Source organism: Microchirus variegatus, assembly GCF_963457635.1.
Source record: "Microchirus variegatus genome assembly, chromosome: 14".
Lineage (NCBI taxonomy): Eukaryota > Metazoa > Chordata > Actinopteri > Pleuronectiformes > Soleidae > Microchirus > Microchirus variegatus.
In genome coordinates, this window is record NC_139815.1 from 4,289,152 (window position 1) to 4,311,167 (window position 22,016).

Sequence of the window (22,016 nt, forward strand, 5' to 3'; positions counted from 1 at the left end):
CTCTATGTCACCTTTAATAAACAGACCGCTCCAGTTTGACTCTAGGCACGCTAACGGCGCTAAAAGAGCTAATGGAGCTAACTGGTCAACAGTGCCTGGACTCCGGTGCCGCGGCACGTAAACATGACGTCACACTGGAAACGTGTCCTGAACTGTGAAGCCGTTAACAGTTTGCAATCTCTCCTCATGTCCAAGTCCAAGATTTGGTTACTTGAACATGCTAAACTGACCGTAAGTGTGAACGTGAGAGTGAATGTCTCTGTGATGGACTGGCAAACCTGTCCAAGGTGCTCCCAGCTCCTCCTGTGACCCTCACGTGGACGTAGAAGAGGTAGAAAATGGATGGATGAAATGATATTTATGTCAAATACAAGATCTTTCGTGGTCTTATAGACTCTTGGTCCCATTGTGTACAGTATATGTTGTGGGTGTTTTATTCAGACAGTCTAGAAAAAAAAAGCAACTCCATCCTTCAATAGTTCTCAGTGGTAACACATTTCTATTGAACTTGCTTTTTAAGATCTATACCGACTATAATATGCAGTAGTTTAGGTGATGGCTTTCAGGGTTATGTGAGAAAAGAAAGAACCTCTTTCATTCCAATCTTCTCAAAACCTGCAGGTGAACTGACGAAATGAAAGGAATACAAAAAGATGGATCGTTTTCTTCATGTTCTAAAGACGGGGGATGAAAATGGTACGGTGAGGATAGCAACTATTTGTATTTGGTGTATTTGAGTACCAAAGACATCATGGCAACAGAGGTTCGTGTTTTTTTGAAATATTACAAATTACACAAAAGTTCAGTGAATGGAGAGGAGCTCAAGCTTACGTAAAGCAGTGATTCACAGCTATGTTCTGACCCAAAGAAAGGATCATTAAAACACAGCCTTTCTTAATTGATGTCACAACACAAGCCAGGGTGATCTCACGGTGAGTCATAGACGCTCTAATACGACCACAAGATGCACAAGCAGCTTAGCAGTCATTCAAATGACTCACGCAACAGTCACTCTCGGGAATAGACAACAATACAAAGTGGAAAAACTAACATTTACATTGACTTTAAACTGTGAAAACACAGCGTTATTTACAATTGTTGTTATAAAAATAAAGGAGCCTTGCAAGAAAATGTGCACATTTGTTTCTGCTTTTAAGACGAAATAGCAGAACATTCATACAGAGACGAGAAACCAAACACAGACTCAGCATATTGAGCATTGGAAGATTCATTTTCTTTCGCCCTAAATAAGATAAATGTGTACGTGAACACACACTGCAGCCGAAAAGTATCCTGAGATGGTTTCTGCTTGTCATACTTTGAATTATTAATATACACAATATATACTAAATATGCAGTGAAGCATCAACTGAAGGTGAATAAAATAGTTTTTCTATGCAAGGACAGAGTTATTACTGCATTAATATAAAGTGTAAACAGTCATAACCTTTACTTTGCATTCTCCATTAACAATTAATAATAATAAAAGTGTGCTTATCTCATCTATCTTTAATTACAGATCCAACTTTTGCAAGGTTCATTGCAACAGCTTGTAAATACATCTTTGAGAATACTCTATGTGGTGCACTGGAAATCCTTTTTCATAATTTTGTGAAAATTTTAATTTAATTTAATTATTTTAATTATTGCATTAAATTCATATATGGAAGAGATTCAGCAACTTATGGCTGATGCCTCTTTGTTCCACTACATTTATGCTCCTGGTAATCAAAAGTAGTAACAAATACAATTCACGTCACATATTGCAGGAGTTATTACTTAAAAAGCAGTTGGTATCGTTTGGAAAAAAAAGAAGAAAAATGTTGTTGCTAAGGGAGCCACAAATCTGATTATGATGTATTATTCAGGCTGGAAATCAACGATGGATAAAAGGAGGGTCAGCAACGTGATAACGACTTGATTCGGTCTCAAGATGAATTACATGCAAACACAATACACAGCACCAATTCAAGCACTTCATTACCAACACTTCTGGATTCTTATTTTGGTGAATTACTCACTCACAGACACAGATTTGTGCAGCTACACTTCTACGGACACCGCATTGACTTCCATTCATTTGGACAGACTAAACAAAGGGTCATTCCTATCCCTAACCATAACCAGTTAAAGCCTAATCCTTAACTTAACATGAATAAACTTATTAGCCTTATACAGAACTAGTTTCTCCAAACCCAATTCTAACCCTAACCGTAAAACCAGGTCGGGACCATGAAAAAGTCCTTTAAATATGTGCGGACCAACCTAAATGTCCTCACTTTGTATGGTTCATGTATTTTTTTGATCCTCACAAAGCAACACATACAAAAAATGCACACGTTGCATCTATCTATCTATCTATCTATCTATCTATCTATCTATCTATCTATCTATCTATCTATCTATCTATCTATCTATCTATCTATCTATCTATCTATCTATCTATCTATCTATCTATCTATCTATCTATCTATCTATCTATTTCATCCATCCACCATCTACCACTTTAAGGGGATGCCTGTGCCTTTCTCAGCTGACATAGGGCAATAGGCGGGTTAGACCCTGGACAGTTCACCAGTCCATCGCAGGGCCACACATAGAGCCAAACAACAATCCACTCATACTCTCACGATATATTTCATATAACAGGTTAAATACTTTAACAAACATGTTGTTACCGCACGTGGAAATTCATTTGGACGGACTAAACAAAGGGTCATCCCTATTCCTAAACCATAGCCAGTTAATGCCTAATCCTAAACTTAACCTGAACACACACACAAATCTTAGCCCTAAACTGAATCTACTTCCTCAAAAGTAGATTTTGCCTCATACAAATACAAACACACACAGTGTTTGAAGAGAGGACCTTCATAGACCTCTACCCTGGCCTTAACTATCACAACCTAATGCCTGAACCCGTATCCTAACCCTAACCTAAACCCAATTCTAACCCTAAAACCACATCTTAACCCTGAACTAGTCCTTTAAATATGTGAGGACCAACCAAATTGTCCTAACGTTCCCAATGTGTCCTCACTCTGTAGGTTTATGTGTAGTTTTGGTCCTCACAAAGCAACCAATACATGAAACACACAGACACACGTTGCAGCTATCTATATCTATCTGTCTTACAGTTTTATAAGGTTGCACTGACATTTACAGTGACTCTTCACTGATAAATTTCAAATAACAGGTTAAATACTTTAACAAACATTGACAAAATGTCCTCACCACATAGGGAAAGAATTGAACTCGAGACCAAACCTCCACACTGTACAGCTTATGTATATTCGCTTAAACTGCAGCTGTCTGCAGCTGAATCAAATTGAATGCAATAAAATGTTTGCCCTAAAGGAGGCTCCTGCAAATCTCACAACAAACGCAACAAAACTAATTTGTTCTCGATTATACCCACACACCCGTTCTATCTTTGTCTTTAAAGGCATTTTTTTTTCTCTCCCTCTCTCTCGTGTTAGACAGAGATGCATTTATGTAAGTACAAAGCAGCCAAATAGGACTTTAAGTGATAGGGATACTGAGCAGCTTTAGCGCAAGCGTGTCCATGTTAAACAAAGCGTGACGTGACTAATGTAAGCACAGATGGAAGTTTCATACACAGCTGGTTTTGTGTCCCATCCCAAGGGTAAACACACCGTTTGGGGACGGACCCCTTGATAAACATATGCATCTCTGGAAGGTAAAGTTCGCTCAGCAACTTTGTAAACTAAACAGGTTACGGTGCAGCAGCGAAACGAAGGCGTGCAATAAACATCTGGACGAGCGCGTGTGGCAAAATACTGAACTAAAACACTCTAATGAATGTTACGCATGGAAATGGATTCCACCCAAACCTTTACATGATTAATTAAAGTTCTAAAGAGATAGATTTTAAACGACTGTGGCTGTGTCTTGTCATTGATACAGGTCACAAAAATGAATATATTTGCATGTTAGGTGGTGAAATTACAGCAGGAATGCTCGCAAGTATAAGAGAACAAAATCACACCTCTTTGTTAGCATTGTTATTGTTGTTACATTAATATTTTACAGTGTCGACGGCATTAAAATTGATTGACCTTGGGACAAGGACAAGAGAAGTAATGTAATTAGTTTATATATATATATCTTTTTCTTTGCGGCCCGCAATGAATTACAGTTGATAGTTTTAATCCAGGAGGTACTAAGCTTGTTAAATGTTTATTGGACATTACTGGATACAGACCAATAAGTGTAAACACAAATACTGGGTATTTTCTGTGTATTATTGGGTTATAAGCCGGTAATAAGCAGATAGCTACAGCCTCCAATTACTAGCTAATTACCCAGTAAATATATGTGTTACTTGGTATTAACCTGTAATTAGAAGGTAAGAACAATGGCCAAAATACTGTAATTACCCAGTAAATTATAAAGCGTTATTATATTAACTTATATTACTTAACACTAAATTGTATAACTGCAATCTGGTCATTAAAATTATTACACATGGGATTTCGTTCTGTTTTTTTTTTTCTTTTTTGTCCTTTGGCGGCCCTCAATGTTGAGTTCCTACATTGGCCCTCGGGTATCAAAACTTTGAGAACCCCTGCTTTAGAGACTCATTTTTAACAATCTGGAGTCATGTAAACACGACGTAACGTTGTGCCTTAACGTTGACGCTGTTAACATGCCCAGCACTATTTTAGCATTAGTAGTAGAGCGGAAACCAGTGGCGTTAACAGGGGGATCCGTGGAGAGAGAGCGAGTCGTCAAGAGTCCAATTTCCGGGTCCGCTAGTCTACTTGCCAATGTGTCCCTGGGCAAGACACTTAATCCCACGTTACTCCTGACGGCTGAGCCAGCAGCATGTGAAAGTGTGGTAGAAAAAAAAGGTGCTGTACATAGATGCACTGGAGGAATATGTGAGCAAATGGGTGTGAATGGGTGAAGCGGATTTGCGAGTGGTCATCAAGACTCAAAAAGCGCGACATACAGTAAATGCAGACCATTTTGGTGTTGTGTGCTCCACATCGTCATCTGTGTCTGTCCAAAAACAAATAGCTTGAGTGCGTTTTTAAGCAGCTGTACAGAAATCTGGGACCTTTGACAGTATTTATACAGAGTATCACATAGACCCTATAACCATTAGGGAGACAACAGTTGTCTGTTACCTCTTAAAGTGAGGATATCAATTGAAAAGCAAAAGAAAGTGAGTCGGAATAGACCAATTGTGCAAAAAAAGGTAGAGTCTGCATGTGCTGCATGTGGTCAGAATTATTTTTTTTCTGACTTGCAGGTGCCACGACCGGATTGAAATGTAATGTCCTCCATAAAGATTTTGTGGCATGGTGTAAGTGTGCAGGCTCTGCCTCCTTTTTACAATTTGTATCCTGCTGGCCTTGCACCTTCAGCAGAAAGAGGTGAAGTTTGAAAAAATAAAACAAAACAATCAGTAGACCCAATAACATGTGAATTTAAAACACACTATTCTGAGTAAGCTTAATTTGTTTTGGCCCAAACTTTATGGAGCAAATCAAAAATAGACAAGATATTGTGGTTCTACTCAGCAAAAAAAAACAAGTTATCTAACTTGGATGAATATGCAAGGACAGACTGCTGATCACCAAATGTCCCCCAGTTTCTAGGTCACTCTTAACCACTTAATGGTATCATGGATTAAACCAGTCTATCTGTTTGCACTGGAGGATTCAAATAAAGCATCTCAAGGACATTTCAAAAATAAAAAATAAAAAATGGAAAGGAGCACAAAATAGTCTGGTTCCTCTTGTGCTCATAGCAACTGGCTAAGCTTTACTCAGACACAATGGGCTGGTGTTTTGTGATTCAGTGCTTTGAATAATGCACCAAACAGGATTTCCTTGGACATGCTGTGGTTTACTTTGGCTTGCCCGCCAACCCTACAAAGATGAGTTCTGCTCACACGGCTCTGTCGTGTTACAGCGGGGCAAACATCTTCTCCCTTCAGGCGGGGGGGAGCTAACCGCACTGTGACGACATGGGAAACCGTAGCGGGGCTGGTGGTGCAGTTAAGGCTTTTTGGCAGCAAAAAACGAAGAAGCTGATTGGACGCTAAGGCAGCCATAATGGGCCTACTTCTAGTTTTAGATGGGAATTAAACGTAATGCTTCTTGTGCTGTGTATTCGACAAAGTTGGCTAACGACGGCTGGTTAGCTTATGTGGCGTTCGATGGAGTTGGGGGGGAGGTTTGATTCCTGGTAGGTAGTGCTGACTGAGAGAGCTTCGGGAACTCGAAAAATAAACGTTCCAAACACAGCAAATTGATTTTGCAGTTAAGCACAAGCTTGATGATGAGTAGACGGATACACACAATCTGATGCGTGTGTTTTAATCCATCTACTGCTCTGCCACAGCAGATCTATGCCATTTTGTCCTGACTTGGGATCAGCATCGTGAGTAGATTTATTTGCCCTCAGTGGCTGAATGTTTTAGAAAGTTTGGGAAACGCAACAACTAGCAAGCCCTAGAATTGTTCATGATGTGTCGGCTACAATACTAATTGTGCTGCGTTCAATGTTATGTTCAATGTCATGTTAAATATGTTATTGGAGAGGGAGCGGGGAAAATGCATAAATTAATTTAACGTAGTGTTTCAGTGACCCCTACACAAATGTACGTAAGAGGAGATGAGCAGTAATCTTACAAATGTCAGTGCAGACTCTTTTGTCTGTCGCTAGTATTTTGTAAAAGTCCACCTTTGAGATCTGAAGGATGTGTTGGTTTGTCGGCACTTGCAGAGCAAACACATACACACACACACAGAGTGCATCACTGTATTTCAGAGCAAGAAGGGAGGGGGTTAGTGTCTGTTTAGCTCCTGCGGTTGATTCATGCAAATGTGTGCATCACGGATGGTGCAAATTGACTCTCGTGTGAGTGGATGGTGCTGGTGTTATTTACAATGTGACTTTAAAGGGCTTGTTGTTAAAATGGCTTACAAACATTTTTTTTTTTAAAAACAAATACCATTGTAAAGCCTTAAAGAGATACTTCACCGTTTAAAAGATGAATGTTTATTAAAACCGGGTCATCTATGTAGTAGAAATGTGAAATAATATTTGAAGAAAGTGCCTTCTTGGCTGAGAAAGGCAGAAAAAAATATTTTTCGCTCATGTACAAAAAACGACAACAACTCCCAGAATGCACTGCGCCCGCTGCTACCGCACGGCCGAGTTGCTCCGTGAGCCTGAGGCGGCACAACTACTCCTTCTGTCATTGTCTTCTCAGTTTATAAATTAGCCAAATTAAAGAGAGCCATAGGCGGTCGTAACTGTTAGCAAAGATGGCGGACACCGTGTTTACATTCTGGGAATTAAATCTCGTCAGTGGCTGAGAAAGTCTCGTCCCCCTATGGGTGAGTCTAAAAAGTGCAGAAACGGCAGTTGTCGTTGAAACGAAGCTGTCCTCACACTGAGTCAAATGATGCGTTTCGAAAATTGGAAAAGGGAAAACAGATCGTTTACAACTGAGTGGAAAATTGAGGGAGGGAAGCACGTTTTAAAAAAAAAATACTAATGCTATACTACATTTTAATTAATACAAAGCACATGGAAATCAGTGAAATATCTCTTTAAGCGTTATGATTCGATCAGCGCCACGACTAGAAATTCAATATGTGCTTTACTTTACTGTCTATTTTCCTCTAAATGTGGAACATTGTTTACAAAATGGACATTGAGCGATTGAGACCATTGATTCTTCAGGAAAATATTTACGGAGTAAATAAATAATGCGAGAAGTAGAGTTACAGTTAAACCGAGTTCTTGTTATTTCAATTCTCACCCAATCCTAGATTTTTTGTTTAGTTTTCCCACCATTTACTTGACCACACCCACTTCCTGCTGCTTTCACCCCGTCAGCCTTGTGTATACATACTCCAGCACTCGCCACTTGTTCCCGCCATTTCCCTTGTATACATTGCTCTCTCATGTGTCTTCCTAGTGTTTTCTCCTTTATCTTAAACCAAGTTTGTATTTTTTTTTTTGAGGTTTTGATATTTGCCGTGTCCTTGTCTGGTTTGTTTGCCTGGTTTTGGACTTCTTTGCTGTGTATGACTTTGCCTGCCCTTTGGATTGAAGCATTTAGATTTTGGACTGGACTTTTTGTTGTTTGTCCTCTCTGCATTGAAGTTCTCCCGTCTCCCAGGTTCTTTTTCTTTGCAACCAGCACAGCTGCCCCCTGGTTCCTTAACTGCTACTACTTCCTAGACTTAACTTTTAACACCAGAGGGCTACTTCCAATTCTTACATCCAGTCTACGAAAAAATACCACATCTTTCCTTCCTAGAGAAGAAAAGGGAACGCCGTGTTTTACTACCACAGTGAGCAGCTCGCAACTTCTTTATCAGTGGTGAAAAGCTGCAGAAGGCACACTGACACTGATGTGTCCTGTATCCCTGTATTTAAGGTGTGCTGGCGCCTTACTCAGCATACAGTACACCTTCCCGCGCCCTTGGAGTGTAGCAGCCAGTTTAGAGCTTCAAGTTTTCTCTAAGGTCACAGAATAACGACAAGAAAGAAGATCAGATCCTGTCTGTTGTTTACTTTACAAGGGAACTTCCTTGTACAGGCAGAGTCATAGTACAAGTGCAGGTTAATTAATCAGACTGCACAACACTACAGGGTGGTCTCTGTTTAGCATCATAATGTGTACTGCCCTTTTTACACACACACTTACACATAGATTTTTTTCTATCTTGCACAAATGCTGCTTTATATATGTATGTATGTATACAAATATGTAGAATGTTTCCAGGATCTGTCTCAGAGTAACTGTAGGAGTCATCATTACATTCACAAGGAAACACGAAATCACCGCTGCTGCTGCTGCTATTGTCGACTTTTCATCCCAAGTTCAAACAACAGCAACCAGCCGACAGCCAACAAACAAGGTAACGATTGTTATACGCAGTGTGTTTATGTGCCGCTGTTGATGTCGCACAAAGGGAAGCACTCTCCGCATATTTTAGTTTTTTTTTTCCTGTCTCAGCCAGGCTTTTTGAAATTTGAAACAAAGTCCTGCTGTAGTGTGAGACGATTTAATGCGAAAGCAGTCACAAATTGGAAGTCTGTCGGTGCCGTCTCAGTCTCTTGCGTTAACATTACATCACTGAATACAATGTCGGGACGAGAACTTGATGGAGCAAACTGCCTCACGTTACGGTGTTGATGAGTAAAGTGAAGCCGCCATTAAACAGTGAGGAGTTACAAGGTGGCCACATTGATCCGTTGTGTTCATCCACGCACATTAATCCTCATTCATTAACCGAGACAGGTCTCTGTTGAGTGAGCAAGGCTGATTACACATCGGTCTCTGTCAGACTGTCATCTCACTTGACGGACACAGTCCCCGCCGGACAGACAGACAGACTCTTTGCCCTCTGCTAATACGTCGAGGTGAATAATGAGACAAAGCGTTTCACGCCCTCCCGTTATCTTAGAAATCAGTAAAAGCGTAGGCACGAAGCAAAGATTTAAAGACGATTTAATAAAGCTTCAGATGTTACGTCACTCGGTTTGCTCACTGTTGGCAGGAAAATCTCCGGGAAAAACAAACAAGTGCCGTAAGAGTTCACTGTGCACTTTAAATCCATGAAGATCGAGCAATATCCTATCCCTAAAATACCTCCCCCAGATGCTTTTCACGGAGTACGGAAACATCTAATCCTAACGACGCTGAAGTTGTGATCCAGAGTTGCTGCTTCCTGTTAAGGGGAAACTGAGGGGAACATAACCTTAAAATTAGTGCTGGGCACGCTAACGGTTAACGGCGTTAACGAATGACACTTTTCCATGACGACTGACTGGAAAAAAGACGCGTGGCGTCATGTTTACGTGCCGCGGCACCAGTGACCAGGCACCGTTTACCAGTTAGCTCCGTTAGCTCACCTACAGTCGAACTGAAGCGGTCTGTTTATTAAACGAAAAGAGCATCGCTACAAATAACCAGTGTACCTGTCACTGGGTATGTGTGCCTCGGTTTTTAAAGTCTAGCGTTACTTTAGGGACTCATTTTAACAATCGGTTAACGTGCCGTTAACGTGTCCAGCTTTCTTTCTTTCGCGATGGGATTGCGTTAGTAGGTTTTCTCTCCTCTGTGGCCAGGAAAACAACCTCACACCACAACTGAGAGAACATATTTCTGTCCAGTTTGTGAAAGCTGGGGTCCAGCAGCTTCCCTCATTCACACCCACGACTATTAGCAATGGAGCCGAATCGGATCGCAACATCCGTCTCCATAGCTGTTGCTTCGCTTAGTTCAAAGTCTGCAAACTTGACGAGTTCATCTGAAGCATTTGGGAACTTTTTTTCTTGATCTATAATTCTAGTAGTCTAAAGTTTGCCCAGGGCAGAGTAACAGAAAGTGCATACTGAGCAAAGTAAAGAATTATTTAAGTGTGAATTTACAAATTTAGACTGAGGTATATTAGTATAAAAATGTACCACAAAACAAAATCTGACTGAACCAATGCATTTTAATAAATGTGTATATATATATATATATATATATATATATATATAGACATTTTTCCCCTGCACAAAACTGGCTATAAAAGGGAAAAACTGCAGTGAGCAGATTTGCAGTACACCAGTATTTCATTACAGCTGTAACTGAATCCATCTGATGTCGTGACTTGTGGATTTAACCAATTTGGCTGCGCTTCTATTTGTCATAACTGGCAGTTGTCTCCAAAGTGAATCATGTGGAGTGAATTCTCTGCGACTGCGGCAGAGAATCAAACTTTTTCATCCATGCCAAACGGTTTCTCCGCTCATTTAGAATCTGAAGGATGGACCACGCTGGGATTCGTCTCATGTATTCAAAGTACATGCTTCCTCAAAAGTCAGTGCGTGTGAGAATTAGAAACATCAGACTGTTAAGTAACAAAGGAAACCTCTGCTCACTCTTCCATTTCCGTAGCAGGGAACTATGTGGTCTTTGCATACCAGACAGGATGTCATTTTAATGCCTCTGCTCCAAAACACAAAAAAACTCTGGCCGTCCATTCAGGCTGCTTTTGAAACACAGTGGTATGAGATGGCAGCCTCTGAAAAGCAATGTCCTTTGCCTTAAGAATATATAAAAATGCATATTTTAAGGCTACCAAAGACAAACCATTTTTAATTTTGAGAGATTATACATTTATACAAAAATACGTTGAGGTTGTATATTCAATATCTGCCAATAAAACCTCCTACATGTTATGAACTGGACCTTTAAATCTCCCTAAAATCCACTGTGGTTCCATGTACATCGGCGCTGCCTATGAAGACTGGATTCACGTGATATATTGTATAAAAAGTCTGATCATTCATTTCACTGTTTTTCCTTGGTAATAAAAAAAACATTGTTGCCAGATCATTTCCTGGCTCTGGCGCTGCTGAAACAACGTGAAATGGAGCGTGGAGGAAGTCCTAGCAACGGCTAATGACCGATTTCCCTTCCCTTCCAACTGCATGCCTATTTCAACAGTGCTCAACAACAAAACAGCCCATTAGGGAGGCTCGGAATATTTAGAAATTGGTCAGATAAATCAGTAATGAAATGCCGTCGGGACATCAATCACATTTTCCTTCTGTGGGCATTTGTTTAATGGAGAAATTTGACAGTAATGCACTGTCAGTAATATTAGCTTAAGATGACAGAGAACAAAGTCATTTCCGTCAGAATTGTGTCATCAGGCATCTGCTCATCACTGGCACAGACAAATGCAGAATATAAATGTTGTTCATCCAAGGTGTAGACGTCTGATCTGCAATCTGCCTTCATGGCCCCGAGTACTGTGCTCCATGGTGTATCTTAATTTACACAGTTATCTCAGACAAGCTTCCCTTCTACTTGATTCAGAGGTTTACACTCTTACAAGGCAGCAGTAACCTTAGGTCTCACAATCGACTTCAATTTAAAAAAAAAAAAAAAACTTTGGTGAGAACAGAAACAGGCAATGTAAGCCTTTCCTTCCATAGATCAATTGACTGGAGTCTGAACTCAATCGTGTGACCCTTACCCCATGCAAGTGGTAGCTGTAGCTTAAACTGATAAATGACAACATTCTAATAAGGGATGTACGATATCATTGGTACAATATCAGTATTATCTGATATTAGCAAACACTCCCAAGATCACCCCCCCCCCCCCCCCCCCACATATGACTAATGACTAAAATAATCCGCTGCCTCCTTCACTTCTACGTTTGCAGCCTCTCCTATATAGCACAATGAAGAAAGAAAATGTGGAAAAATCAACATCTGCTGCAACAGTGAAAAATACAATGGTATACAATCGGTAATCGGCCCACGCAACCCTAATGTATAGGCATATTGGCAAAAAGTCCAATATTGTGTATTGCTGCCTTATTCTTTGTCTTACTGTCTGATTGTTGTATTTATTGCTATTGTGTCACTGGCTGTTATTGTGATTGTTTGTCAAAGTCTCACTTTATTTTTACGCCAATGAGAGTTTCCAGTAAAATAAATCCGTCATCAGCCACTTTGTGAGGTACACGGACAGGTGGCAGGAGGGGTATCAGGTGTGGTCTTTCAACGCTGTTGATGAGAGATGGTCTTCTACAAACCTTGGTAATAACAAGTGCTTATTTGAGTTACTGTAGCTTTTCTCTCACATCAAACCAGTTTGGCCAGCATTTGGTATGACCTCTGGCATCAACGAAGCCCAGAAATGTGTCGCTTATGGCGTGTTTTCTCTATTTTGGACCATTCTCTGTACACTGGAGTCGGTTGTGTTTGAAAGCAATTAGCAATAATTGTGCAGAAGTCACAAAATTTTTATTTTTGTTCATAAAAATAAGCCAAGTGACCTTTGACCTGTGACGTATTGGCAAATTCCAGAAATTCAATCCTGGTTTTAAACATTTTTAATACTTTTTGCTCAGGCCTGTTTATAGAGTTGGTGAAAATAAAAGAAATGTTTCATCAGATTGCCTAGACTGTAGGTGATTGCAACAAATTCCTTCAAACGCTTACATGCTTACATTCAAATAAAACATCTAAATATGGGTGAAAATAACATGGTGCTTTGACTAGAGGTAGGAATTATGATGCAAGCAAAAGAAGACTGAAGACCTGTACAGAATGTACCCTGACTTTCGCCCTATGTCAACTGGGATTGGCTCCAGCATCCCCCACGACCCCGTGAGCAAAGGTGTGAACCGAATCTTTAGTGACCTTATTTAAAACTTAAAGGTACCATATGAGGTACCTTTACGAGGTCTTTTAGGTTTCGTAACTGGCAACCCGTGGTTGCTCGGCAGCTGAGACTCTACTGACTGCAATGATTGGTAGACGGCGGTAGGTGGCGCCACATGCCAAAAGATTTCAAGACATAAACATGATTTGCACTCTGCAAAATATATTTTTAATGCAAATATTTTGGCTGCACCCAAATGTCAAGTCATAACGAGATAGTTTTTGTTTTTGAGAAGAAAGTCAGCTCACTGTCAAAGTGTATCAGGGTAAATGGATTATTTCCTGATTTTCAAAAATTCATAAAAATTATTCCTTGAGCGATATGCAAATATTTTGAACAGATCCTTGTTCAGGGCAACACCGACTATTATCATGGTAAATTTCAAGTAATTCTGAGATAGTTTTTGTTTTTGAGAAGAAAGTCAGCTCACTGTCAAAGTGTATCATGGCAAATGGATTATTTCCTGATTTTCAAAAATTCTGTAAAATTATTCCTTAAGAGATATGCTAACATTTTCAACGGATCCCTGTTCAGGGCAACACCGACTATTATCATGGTAAATTTCAAGTCATTCCGAGATACTTTTTGTTTTTGAGAAGAAAGTCAGCTCACTGTCAAAGTGGCAAATGGATCATGTCCAGATTTTCAAAAAATCATTAAAATGATTCCTTAAGAGGACGGTGCAAAATAGAGGGGGGTCTGTGTTTATTAGTATTGTGCAACAAATGGGTGATGGGGACCCCCCCGATTGTTAAAGGGGAATTTCGCACACTGGTTTAAACCATTATACTTTTTGTCTTAACAGTCATTTAATGTGCAGTTTCCAATAACAACCGTAACCACAATGCTGCTAATATGTATAATTTTCCAACAGCAAAAGGAATGAAGAAAGACTATTCTATGTATCACACTTAGTCGCTCAGAGCGTGATTGCAGGCAGGAGATAAAAAAAAAAACCTCAACCATAATTCAACCAAAGTAAATAAAGAGACATGTCACAAACAACAGCAATCGATAAGAACTTTGAATTAATGTGTAGAAGTGGAGTTCTGTGAGCGGAATGATTAAAACACCACAAGACAGACGACACGGTGAGTGCAAGAGGAGGAATGGAGGGCTTACGTTGTGTTGCATTGTCCTCCAGACAACCCTCTGAGAGCGGCGGAGAAATGAAGAAGAAAGAGATTTAATTGGACGTCGTACAAATAGAGAGAGGGAGACAGAGGGAGAGGCAGAGAGACAGAGACAGAACAGGGGCAAAAAGAATGTCGTTAGTAGTTAGTGAAGGGAAAAGTTTAAATGACACACGGCGCTGCTGAAATATCACCAGCGTTCACTTCACTGCGAGATTTAGTGCCTCCGACTAAATTAATTACCATGAATTCTTTGACATGGAATTCGTATAAAAACTCTGCTGCTTTTGGATCAATCCACATACACACAGCAGTGCAGTACCTCGTATTACGCAGAAACAGGTGAGTGCGGCTTTAACGGAACACGAATGTTTTGATCCATCGGCTGCAAACAAAACAGGGGATGTAAAGCGCTGTATCAACCTTTTTCTTCAGATCATCAGAGCAGGTACTAAAAAAAACCTCCAGGTACCGGGTACTATCACTAATGGAAATGCAAAAAAAAGCCAAGCTGAGTCGTGTTAGAGCTGCATAATGGAAAAGGAAGTGGATACCAAAAAATCGGGAGTTGGATCCCTTATTATTTCCAAATTCAAAAATAGGGTCTACAAATGAGGATAATTAGATTGAAGTGGCATTTTATTGTGTATTATTAAGTGCAGTCAATTCAGGTCCACTCTCTCTGTTTCCTCTGTAAAGCTGTATTTAAATCTCGTGACGCCCGGTGACATTCCCACAGTCGAGACAGATGGGAGGCAACAGCAACGCTGAGTTAGTAAAGTGAGCCAAAAGCAGGTGCCGATGAAAAGTTTCAGAAATTAATTCTAATGCTCAAAAAAAACTGGTCGTTCAGCAGTGTGACACGATAAATGCTTTTTGTCAAGGTCCACCCCTGCACCACTGCTGTATACATACAAACACTCCCTCAGTCAGGTCTGATAGTTCTGCTTGACAGAGCCTGTTTTCAGATGCAGATGCATCAAGCAAATAAATATTAAATTGTTTTTTGTTCACGACAAAAGCTACACACTGCAGCTTTAAATGTGCGTTACACTTGGACGTAAAAAATCTGTCATGAATAAAATATACATACAGATATACAGAGATGAGACGTGTGAGATGAGATGTGATCATACGTGGAACTCTCACCCTGTGTAACCTGGCAGATTTTGTTTTTTGGGAGAAAATGTTTCTCATCTTTTACACTAAATTGGACTGAGAGCATGAAAACATGAATTATTGAACATCCCTCCCCAAAAAAACCTGTGGAGCTCCTCCAAAACTGTGCTTTTGCCTTTTAGTCGCTTTCTTTTTCACACTCCTTGATGTGTATGTTATGTAGCGAGGAAGGAAGCATCGGTTAAGAGTTTTCAAAACCATGCGTGTGAACACACGCTGCACTCCTGAGCAACATTTTTTTTTAAAGGATCTGGGGCTTTGTAGTACGTTGAATATGTTTATTTCTCAGAACAGTATTTTCAGAATATGGGGAGTACAGATGATTTCATAAAGACAGACAGAGAGCGTACACCCCAGCGTTTAATCTACTTATCTGCTCCTGCATACTTTACATTTTAATCCTGTCACACATTTTATACAGCCCCGAGGATTATCTACTTTTTTTACCTTTTATTTCAAAGGAGCAGATTTTTATTTAATAAGTGGATTTCGCCAATTGTGAAAGGATTACATTAAGGAGCATTTGTTAAATGGTTTGACCAAAGGATTAATTGACGACATTATGAATTATTATGTCCCGACATAAAGTACAGACAAACAGTCTGAAATGTCTTTTTAGCGGAATCTGTCGCTGCACTTGAACCATGACAAATTCATTTGAGAGGGAAATTCAGTAGAGCTTAGTCCTTATTTTAACTTATTTAAAGGAGACATATTATGCAAAATCAACTTTTTTTTATCATTTTAATACTTATATTTACTTATACTAATACTAATATACTATAATATATATGTAATATACTACTATACTAATACTTATAATATTTGGGACTGATGGCTTTTCCAAATGCTAACTGCTGTTAGCTGTCGGAGCCTCAGTGACGCTGAGTTTCCTGTGTCTCATTTTCATTTAAAGAGACAGACACTCAAAAGCGAGCGTTCTGAACAGGGCTGTTTTGTCAGGGTGATTGAACTGCTGTGGTGCTTCATCCAGAAGGTATTTTGACCAAAGCATGTCACAGACATGTTCATTAGGACACCAGGAAACTAGGTTAACTTGTAGAAATATGGTATAATATGTCTACTTTAACATAGTCTGATGATAATAATGACGAGATGGTGGGAAATTCAAAGCAGCAGGAAAGTTTTACATTAAACGTTTGTTGTAATTTTCGTCGCATGAATCCACAGTTAGCTGGTTTCTTAGACTTTCACTGAAGGCCAACATGCAATGTTCACATATTTGATATTTAATGTCCAAGCCTGAGTTGGAACCTGCTGTATATATTTTTTTTTTTCTTGTCAACTTCAAGGCTTTACTTGGAGTTTGCTCTGTACTGGAGCTTGACACCGACTACTCTTTTACGTGTCTCAGTGGCAGTGGGTGGTGCAATAAATCTTTTTATAGCCACAATTAATGTCTTAAGACTTTTCATCATGCCCAAAGTTTGGTGGGTGATTGCTCAAGTAGTTTTAGCCTCCTCATGATTAACTCTCAACATAGTGCAAGTTCTGGAACAGGGCTCTTTCACCCCCTCCCCTCTCAGTGCTGCAGTGGAGTCTCAGCTCCACGGGGAATATTTAAGCACAGATTTACTGAGACATTTTTCTTCAGTGTCCTCTGTTCTTTTTCTGGCCTTTGGACTTGAGCTGCTGGTCATTGGACCATAACTCAGCATGCTGTCACCAGATCTGCCTTTTCCAGTAATATGTACTTTTCTTTTGAAATTCCCAAACACATTGCACAGCATCTATGTTCAGCATTACAAATGGTTTCACCCGAGGTCTGTTTTCTTTGACGTTATCTCTTTGTAAGAGCCTCATTTCACTTTGAGTCTAAATCTGTGTTTTTCCACCATTTTCTTTTCTCTCTCTCATCGAATCATCAGTGATATCGGCCTTGCGATCTTGTCTGGTGTCAGTACGTACCAGTCGATCCAGGCTCGTTCCTGCCGCTGTGGTCGGCCTCTCTTCAGGCGTGTAGGGCCTGAAGCGAGAGTTGAACACGTCCGAGATGCCACGGACAGATCGGCCAATCCCCGCTGGCTTTGGTTGGCCACACCCTTGAAAAACCTACAAAGAAGAGCAAGCGAGGGTTCTGCTTTTGAAAGAAATTGCTGTCACTTTCATGCAACATTAGTTTTAGCTTCCCATCGCAGTCCAGAACAGGTAGCCCTATTTATCAGTAGTCCAAAGCTGCATGAGCTCTCCACAGAGCCAACTGAAATCTTTTCTTTGTGGTGTACACGTCCGTCTTGATCCCCTAAAAGTTGTAGTTTGCCTGCACCACTGACAATTTTCCTTTAAAAGCCTCTGTCAATTTGTTCAGTGGAATATTTCTGTGCCAGCCTGGAACCCATCCATCCATCCATCCATTATCTACCGCTTTTTCCTCCACCAGAGGGTCACGGGGGGTGCTGTGCCTATCTCAGCAGACATTGGGCGATAGGCGGGGTACACCCTGGACAGTTCGCCAGTCCATCGCAGGGCCACATATAGAGACAAACAACCATTCACTCACACACTCACACCTATTGTCAATTTAGAGTGACCAATTCACCTAATCCCCATATCGCATGTTTTTGGACTGTGGGAGGAAGCCGGAGAACCCGGAGAAAACCCACGCACACACGGAGAGAACATGCAAACTCCTTGCAGAAAGGCCCTTGTTCCGAAGTTGTTCCAAACTGGGCTCGAACCCAGGAACCCAGGTCTTCTTGCTGCAAAGGCAAGAGTGCTAACCACTACACCAACCGTGGGCCAGCCTGGAACCACTGAACCAATATTGTTGTCTCTCTATTATTGTATACAGTTTATTGATGGGAAAAATTAATACATATTTTATTATGTGCATTGCATATAAAGCCACTGTTATAATACAACACAGAACCCTACTGTATAAATAAAACACAATTCCACACCAACATGCCTACAAATAGAAACACATTCATAAGAAAAAACAATAGGCTATAACTGAACATATACATATTTTTTTAGGTATAAAACTAATCCTACCCTATATGAAGGACCAATATTCTTAGACCAACACAGCAGTTGTAGTAGAGTTATCAGACTTTCCTGAAATATAAACTCCAGCTCAGGGCTTTATTGCACCTTAAGGGGAAATCTGTTTTGTACCTAGCTTCACCGAAACAATAAAAACACACTTTAAAAAAAACCCAATAAACAAGGACATATGACAAGATACACTTGACTTAAAAGGATCCAAATCAAATCAGAAGCGACAATGTACGGGGGGCAAATAAGAACTGTGCAATCAAAGAATAGTGCGAATTGGGAGCACTGATTGCACACGGAGCTCGATAATAATCTGAGTTTGTTTTGAGAGAGGAAAAATTTATAATTCTTCAAATCCTACACTAATTGTTATGTCATTCACGGAGGTTCATTGAGACAATAGATAGCTTTCAGATGGCTTGGTCTCTCCAGGTTTTTTTTTACCTCCAAACAGCAAAGCTCATTGGGATTCCTGTCTAGTTTGTCTGCTGGCCTCTGGCTACAGTGTGTGATGGAGCACTCTAATGTGCTACATGACTGTCAGGACAAGAGGGCTGTCTTTTCTTTTATATTTATAACTTTTTTTACATTTATATACATTTTTACTTTTATTACACTTTCATTATCCTGCACATGAAACAAGCAACTGGTCCGTGCTCCAAGAACGAGAGTACGATGCAGAGTGGACGGAGACATTCTGCCAAGTGTGTCGACTGAGGAATAATCACACACACATACTGAAATGTGAATGTGTGTGTGTGTGTGTGTGTGTGTGTGTGTGTGGGGGGGGGGGTATTGTAATCTCAGAGTAATCTTTCAGCCAAGCATAGCCTTGTAGCATCAAGTGCATGGACAAAGGTTCAACCTGTGACTTGTAGCAATACGCTCCAGATATGGGAGAGAATGCAATATCTAATTCACACTGACCTTTGGAACTGTAGCACAAAGATGGGGCGGAATACAAAAAAAAAAAAAAAAGCATCACTATAAAAAGCTGAATTGGAAAAAAAATAAACTGGTTTTTGACACATTTTAAATGTTTTTCTAAAGTAATGTGTTGTTTTCACCCTCATAAGATATAACATAATAAGATAATGAGGCCATCTGGAGTTGTATTGTTTGTAAAGATGTCATATTTTCCAAAAGAAATTAAATTTCCAAGATCATTTTCACTTTCGATATGCGGCGAAGTATAAGGGGATGCAAAGCTCTCTTTTTCTGCTCTCTGATATCCATCCATCCGTCCATGTTTTACCAAGGAAAGGGTCATACCCTGGACAGATCGCCACTCCATCGCTTTTGAATTTTGTAGATTTGTAATTTGAACTTTATAGAGGCTAAAGAGTAAATGTAATTAGTTTCTTCTCCTAAAAGCCTAAAAACACCTTTATATACTATACTTAAATTGTTTTCCTAAACAAGACATGGAAGCATGTAGACCAGGATTGTGTCTCAGTTGGATTACGTCTGCAATTAAGGTTGTGTTCAGGTTGTTAAGTTGGCTGAATATTGGGCCAGTTCAGCATCCATACTGCTTAAAATATATATAATTAAAATGATATTTATTCACAGTTTCAGGTTCTACATCTACATCTACAATCTAAGCACAGCACATCCTGTTACTCTTTCAAAGTAAAAACTCTTCAGAATTTCACCCTTAAGGGTTATATTATTTGGGGTGACAAAATGGATCCTATACTTATTTGTCAATGGTTTCCATGGTAGCTCCACCTGTGTTTGCTGCACCAATTCGGTTTTGGTATGGTCCATGCTCTTTTTGTGTTTCCATTAGGAATGGAACCAAAATAACTGGCCCCAAACGTTCCATTTTTGGCAACCCTTCCCCTTGGGGTACAGACTCGAATGGTACGGTACAGACTGAGTGGAGAAAGACAGCTGATTGGGCGACAGCGTATTATAACACAAGCCTTTACCGTTCCAAACCGAATGGAAACAAGGCATCGGTACGCACTTGGTAACCAGTTTGCCTAGAAAGGAGGACATGGGCTTGAGTCGGAGTAAACAAGACAATTAAAATGTCCTCAATGTAACAACATAATCGTGTTCAACACTTTAAAAACAAACAAACACAGATGCGTTTCGGCCTCAAGGCTTCATCAGAAAAGAGCCCGATAAATGTTTTGTAAGGCTGGAAGGGTTGAACATGAACATGCCGTTATATTTAAGGCATTTCAATTGTTTAAAAATCAGTGCCTGCCTTGGAGATTTCTTTTTTTTTCTGATGTTGGTTTTACATGCTATGCTTTATTGTCCGTTTTATTCTAAATGGAAGTGTAATTTAAAAAATGGACATTATGCTGATGCTGTATTAAAAAAGATAAGAGACTGGTGATTGAGACCATGAACTCAATCAAATGAGAATAGGTTAATTTTTTGTGGTTTGAGTGTTTTCTATTTTAAATAATCCAAACAAGCTTTCTTTTTTTCGACCTCCTATATTGTGAATATGTACAAAGAAACTGATCGATTATGAAACTAATCTTTACGTACAGTTTTTGTCAAATACTGCCTGTAATGTTTTTAATGAAAAAACGACCAGGAAAAACAAAACGATTGAAGCCATTGTTACCTTGGCTGACACTTGCATGCTGTTGTCCTGCATGGTCATGATGGCCTCAGAGATCTTGATGTCGATCGGCTCTATAACTGCTTCAATGTTGAAGGGTCCCTCCAGTCTGTTTGCCACCAGTAACATGGCATCTGTTATAGGGACACACACACACACACACAGAGACACACGTCAAAGCAGAGACACTACACATCTGCGTTGGCTTAACATCAAGACGGACAAAGACAAGGAGGAATCACAACATTTTCTACGGCTTTGTCCTACACAATCTCAGCTGACATAGGTTGGATCACACCCTGGACGGTTCGCCGGTCCATTGCAGGGCCATATAACAACCATCCGCCTCGCACACTCAGAATTTATCTAATCCCCAAATCTACATGTCTTTGAACTGTGGGAGGAAGCTGGGAAGAACCCGCACACACACACAGGGAGAACATGCAAACTCCGTGCAGAAAGGCCTGGTGCTTGAACCCAGGTCTTCTTTCTGCAAAGGCAAGAGTGCACACCACTACACCAACCATGTGGCCTGTGAGGCAGTTACAACAGGTTCACATTTGGCTTAAAAAACCAATAAGCTCACATGAAAAGGTTCAGATGTGGATTATACTGCAGGACAATAAAGAATGAAGTGGTCATTTAGCAGTTTGACAGGATAAACACTTGCAACTGGGTAGTAGAGGAGTGGGATGGAGTGAAACACCAGTTATGACAACAGTGCCAACCTTATACTGTATATAATGTGAATATATATGTGAATTTCAGGATTTGACCAATAAAATTGAAAAAAAACAACAACAAAACACGTTAGCTCTCAAACGTCACCTGCAACTTGCGCCAAATTGGTAAATAATATCTGTCAAACACA

The 22,016-nt window shown here is 40.0% G+C and overlaps 1 protein-coding gene across 1 annotated transcript in view; it reads right to left on the bottom strand.

Annotated features, from left to right (window-relative positions):
• gpc6a (glypican 6a) overlaps nucleotides 1-22,016 on the bottom strand; it is a gene marked incomplete at both ends in the record, with an annotated part of 189,960 nt that overhangs the window by 15,907 nt on the left and 152,037 nt on the right. Inside the window, 3 exons of the mRNA XM_083900937.1 lie at nucleotides 14,351-14,380; nucleotides 17,470-17,613; nucleotides 21,149-21,279. Of these exons, the coding sequence (XP_083757063.1) occupies nucleotides 14,351-14,380; nucleotides 17,470-17,613; nucleotides 21,149-21,279 (305 nt within the window). The remainder of the gene's footprint in view (nucleotides 1-14,350; nucleotides 14,381-17,469; nucleotides 17,614-21,148; nucleotides 21,280-22,016) is intronic.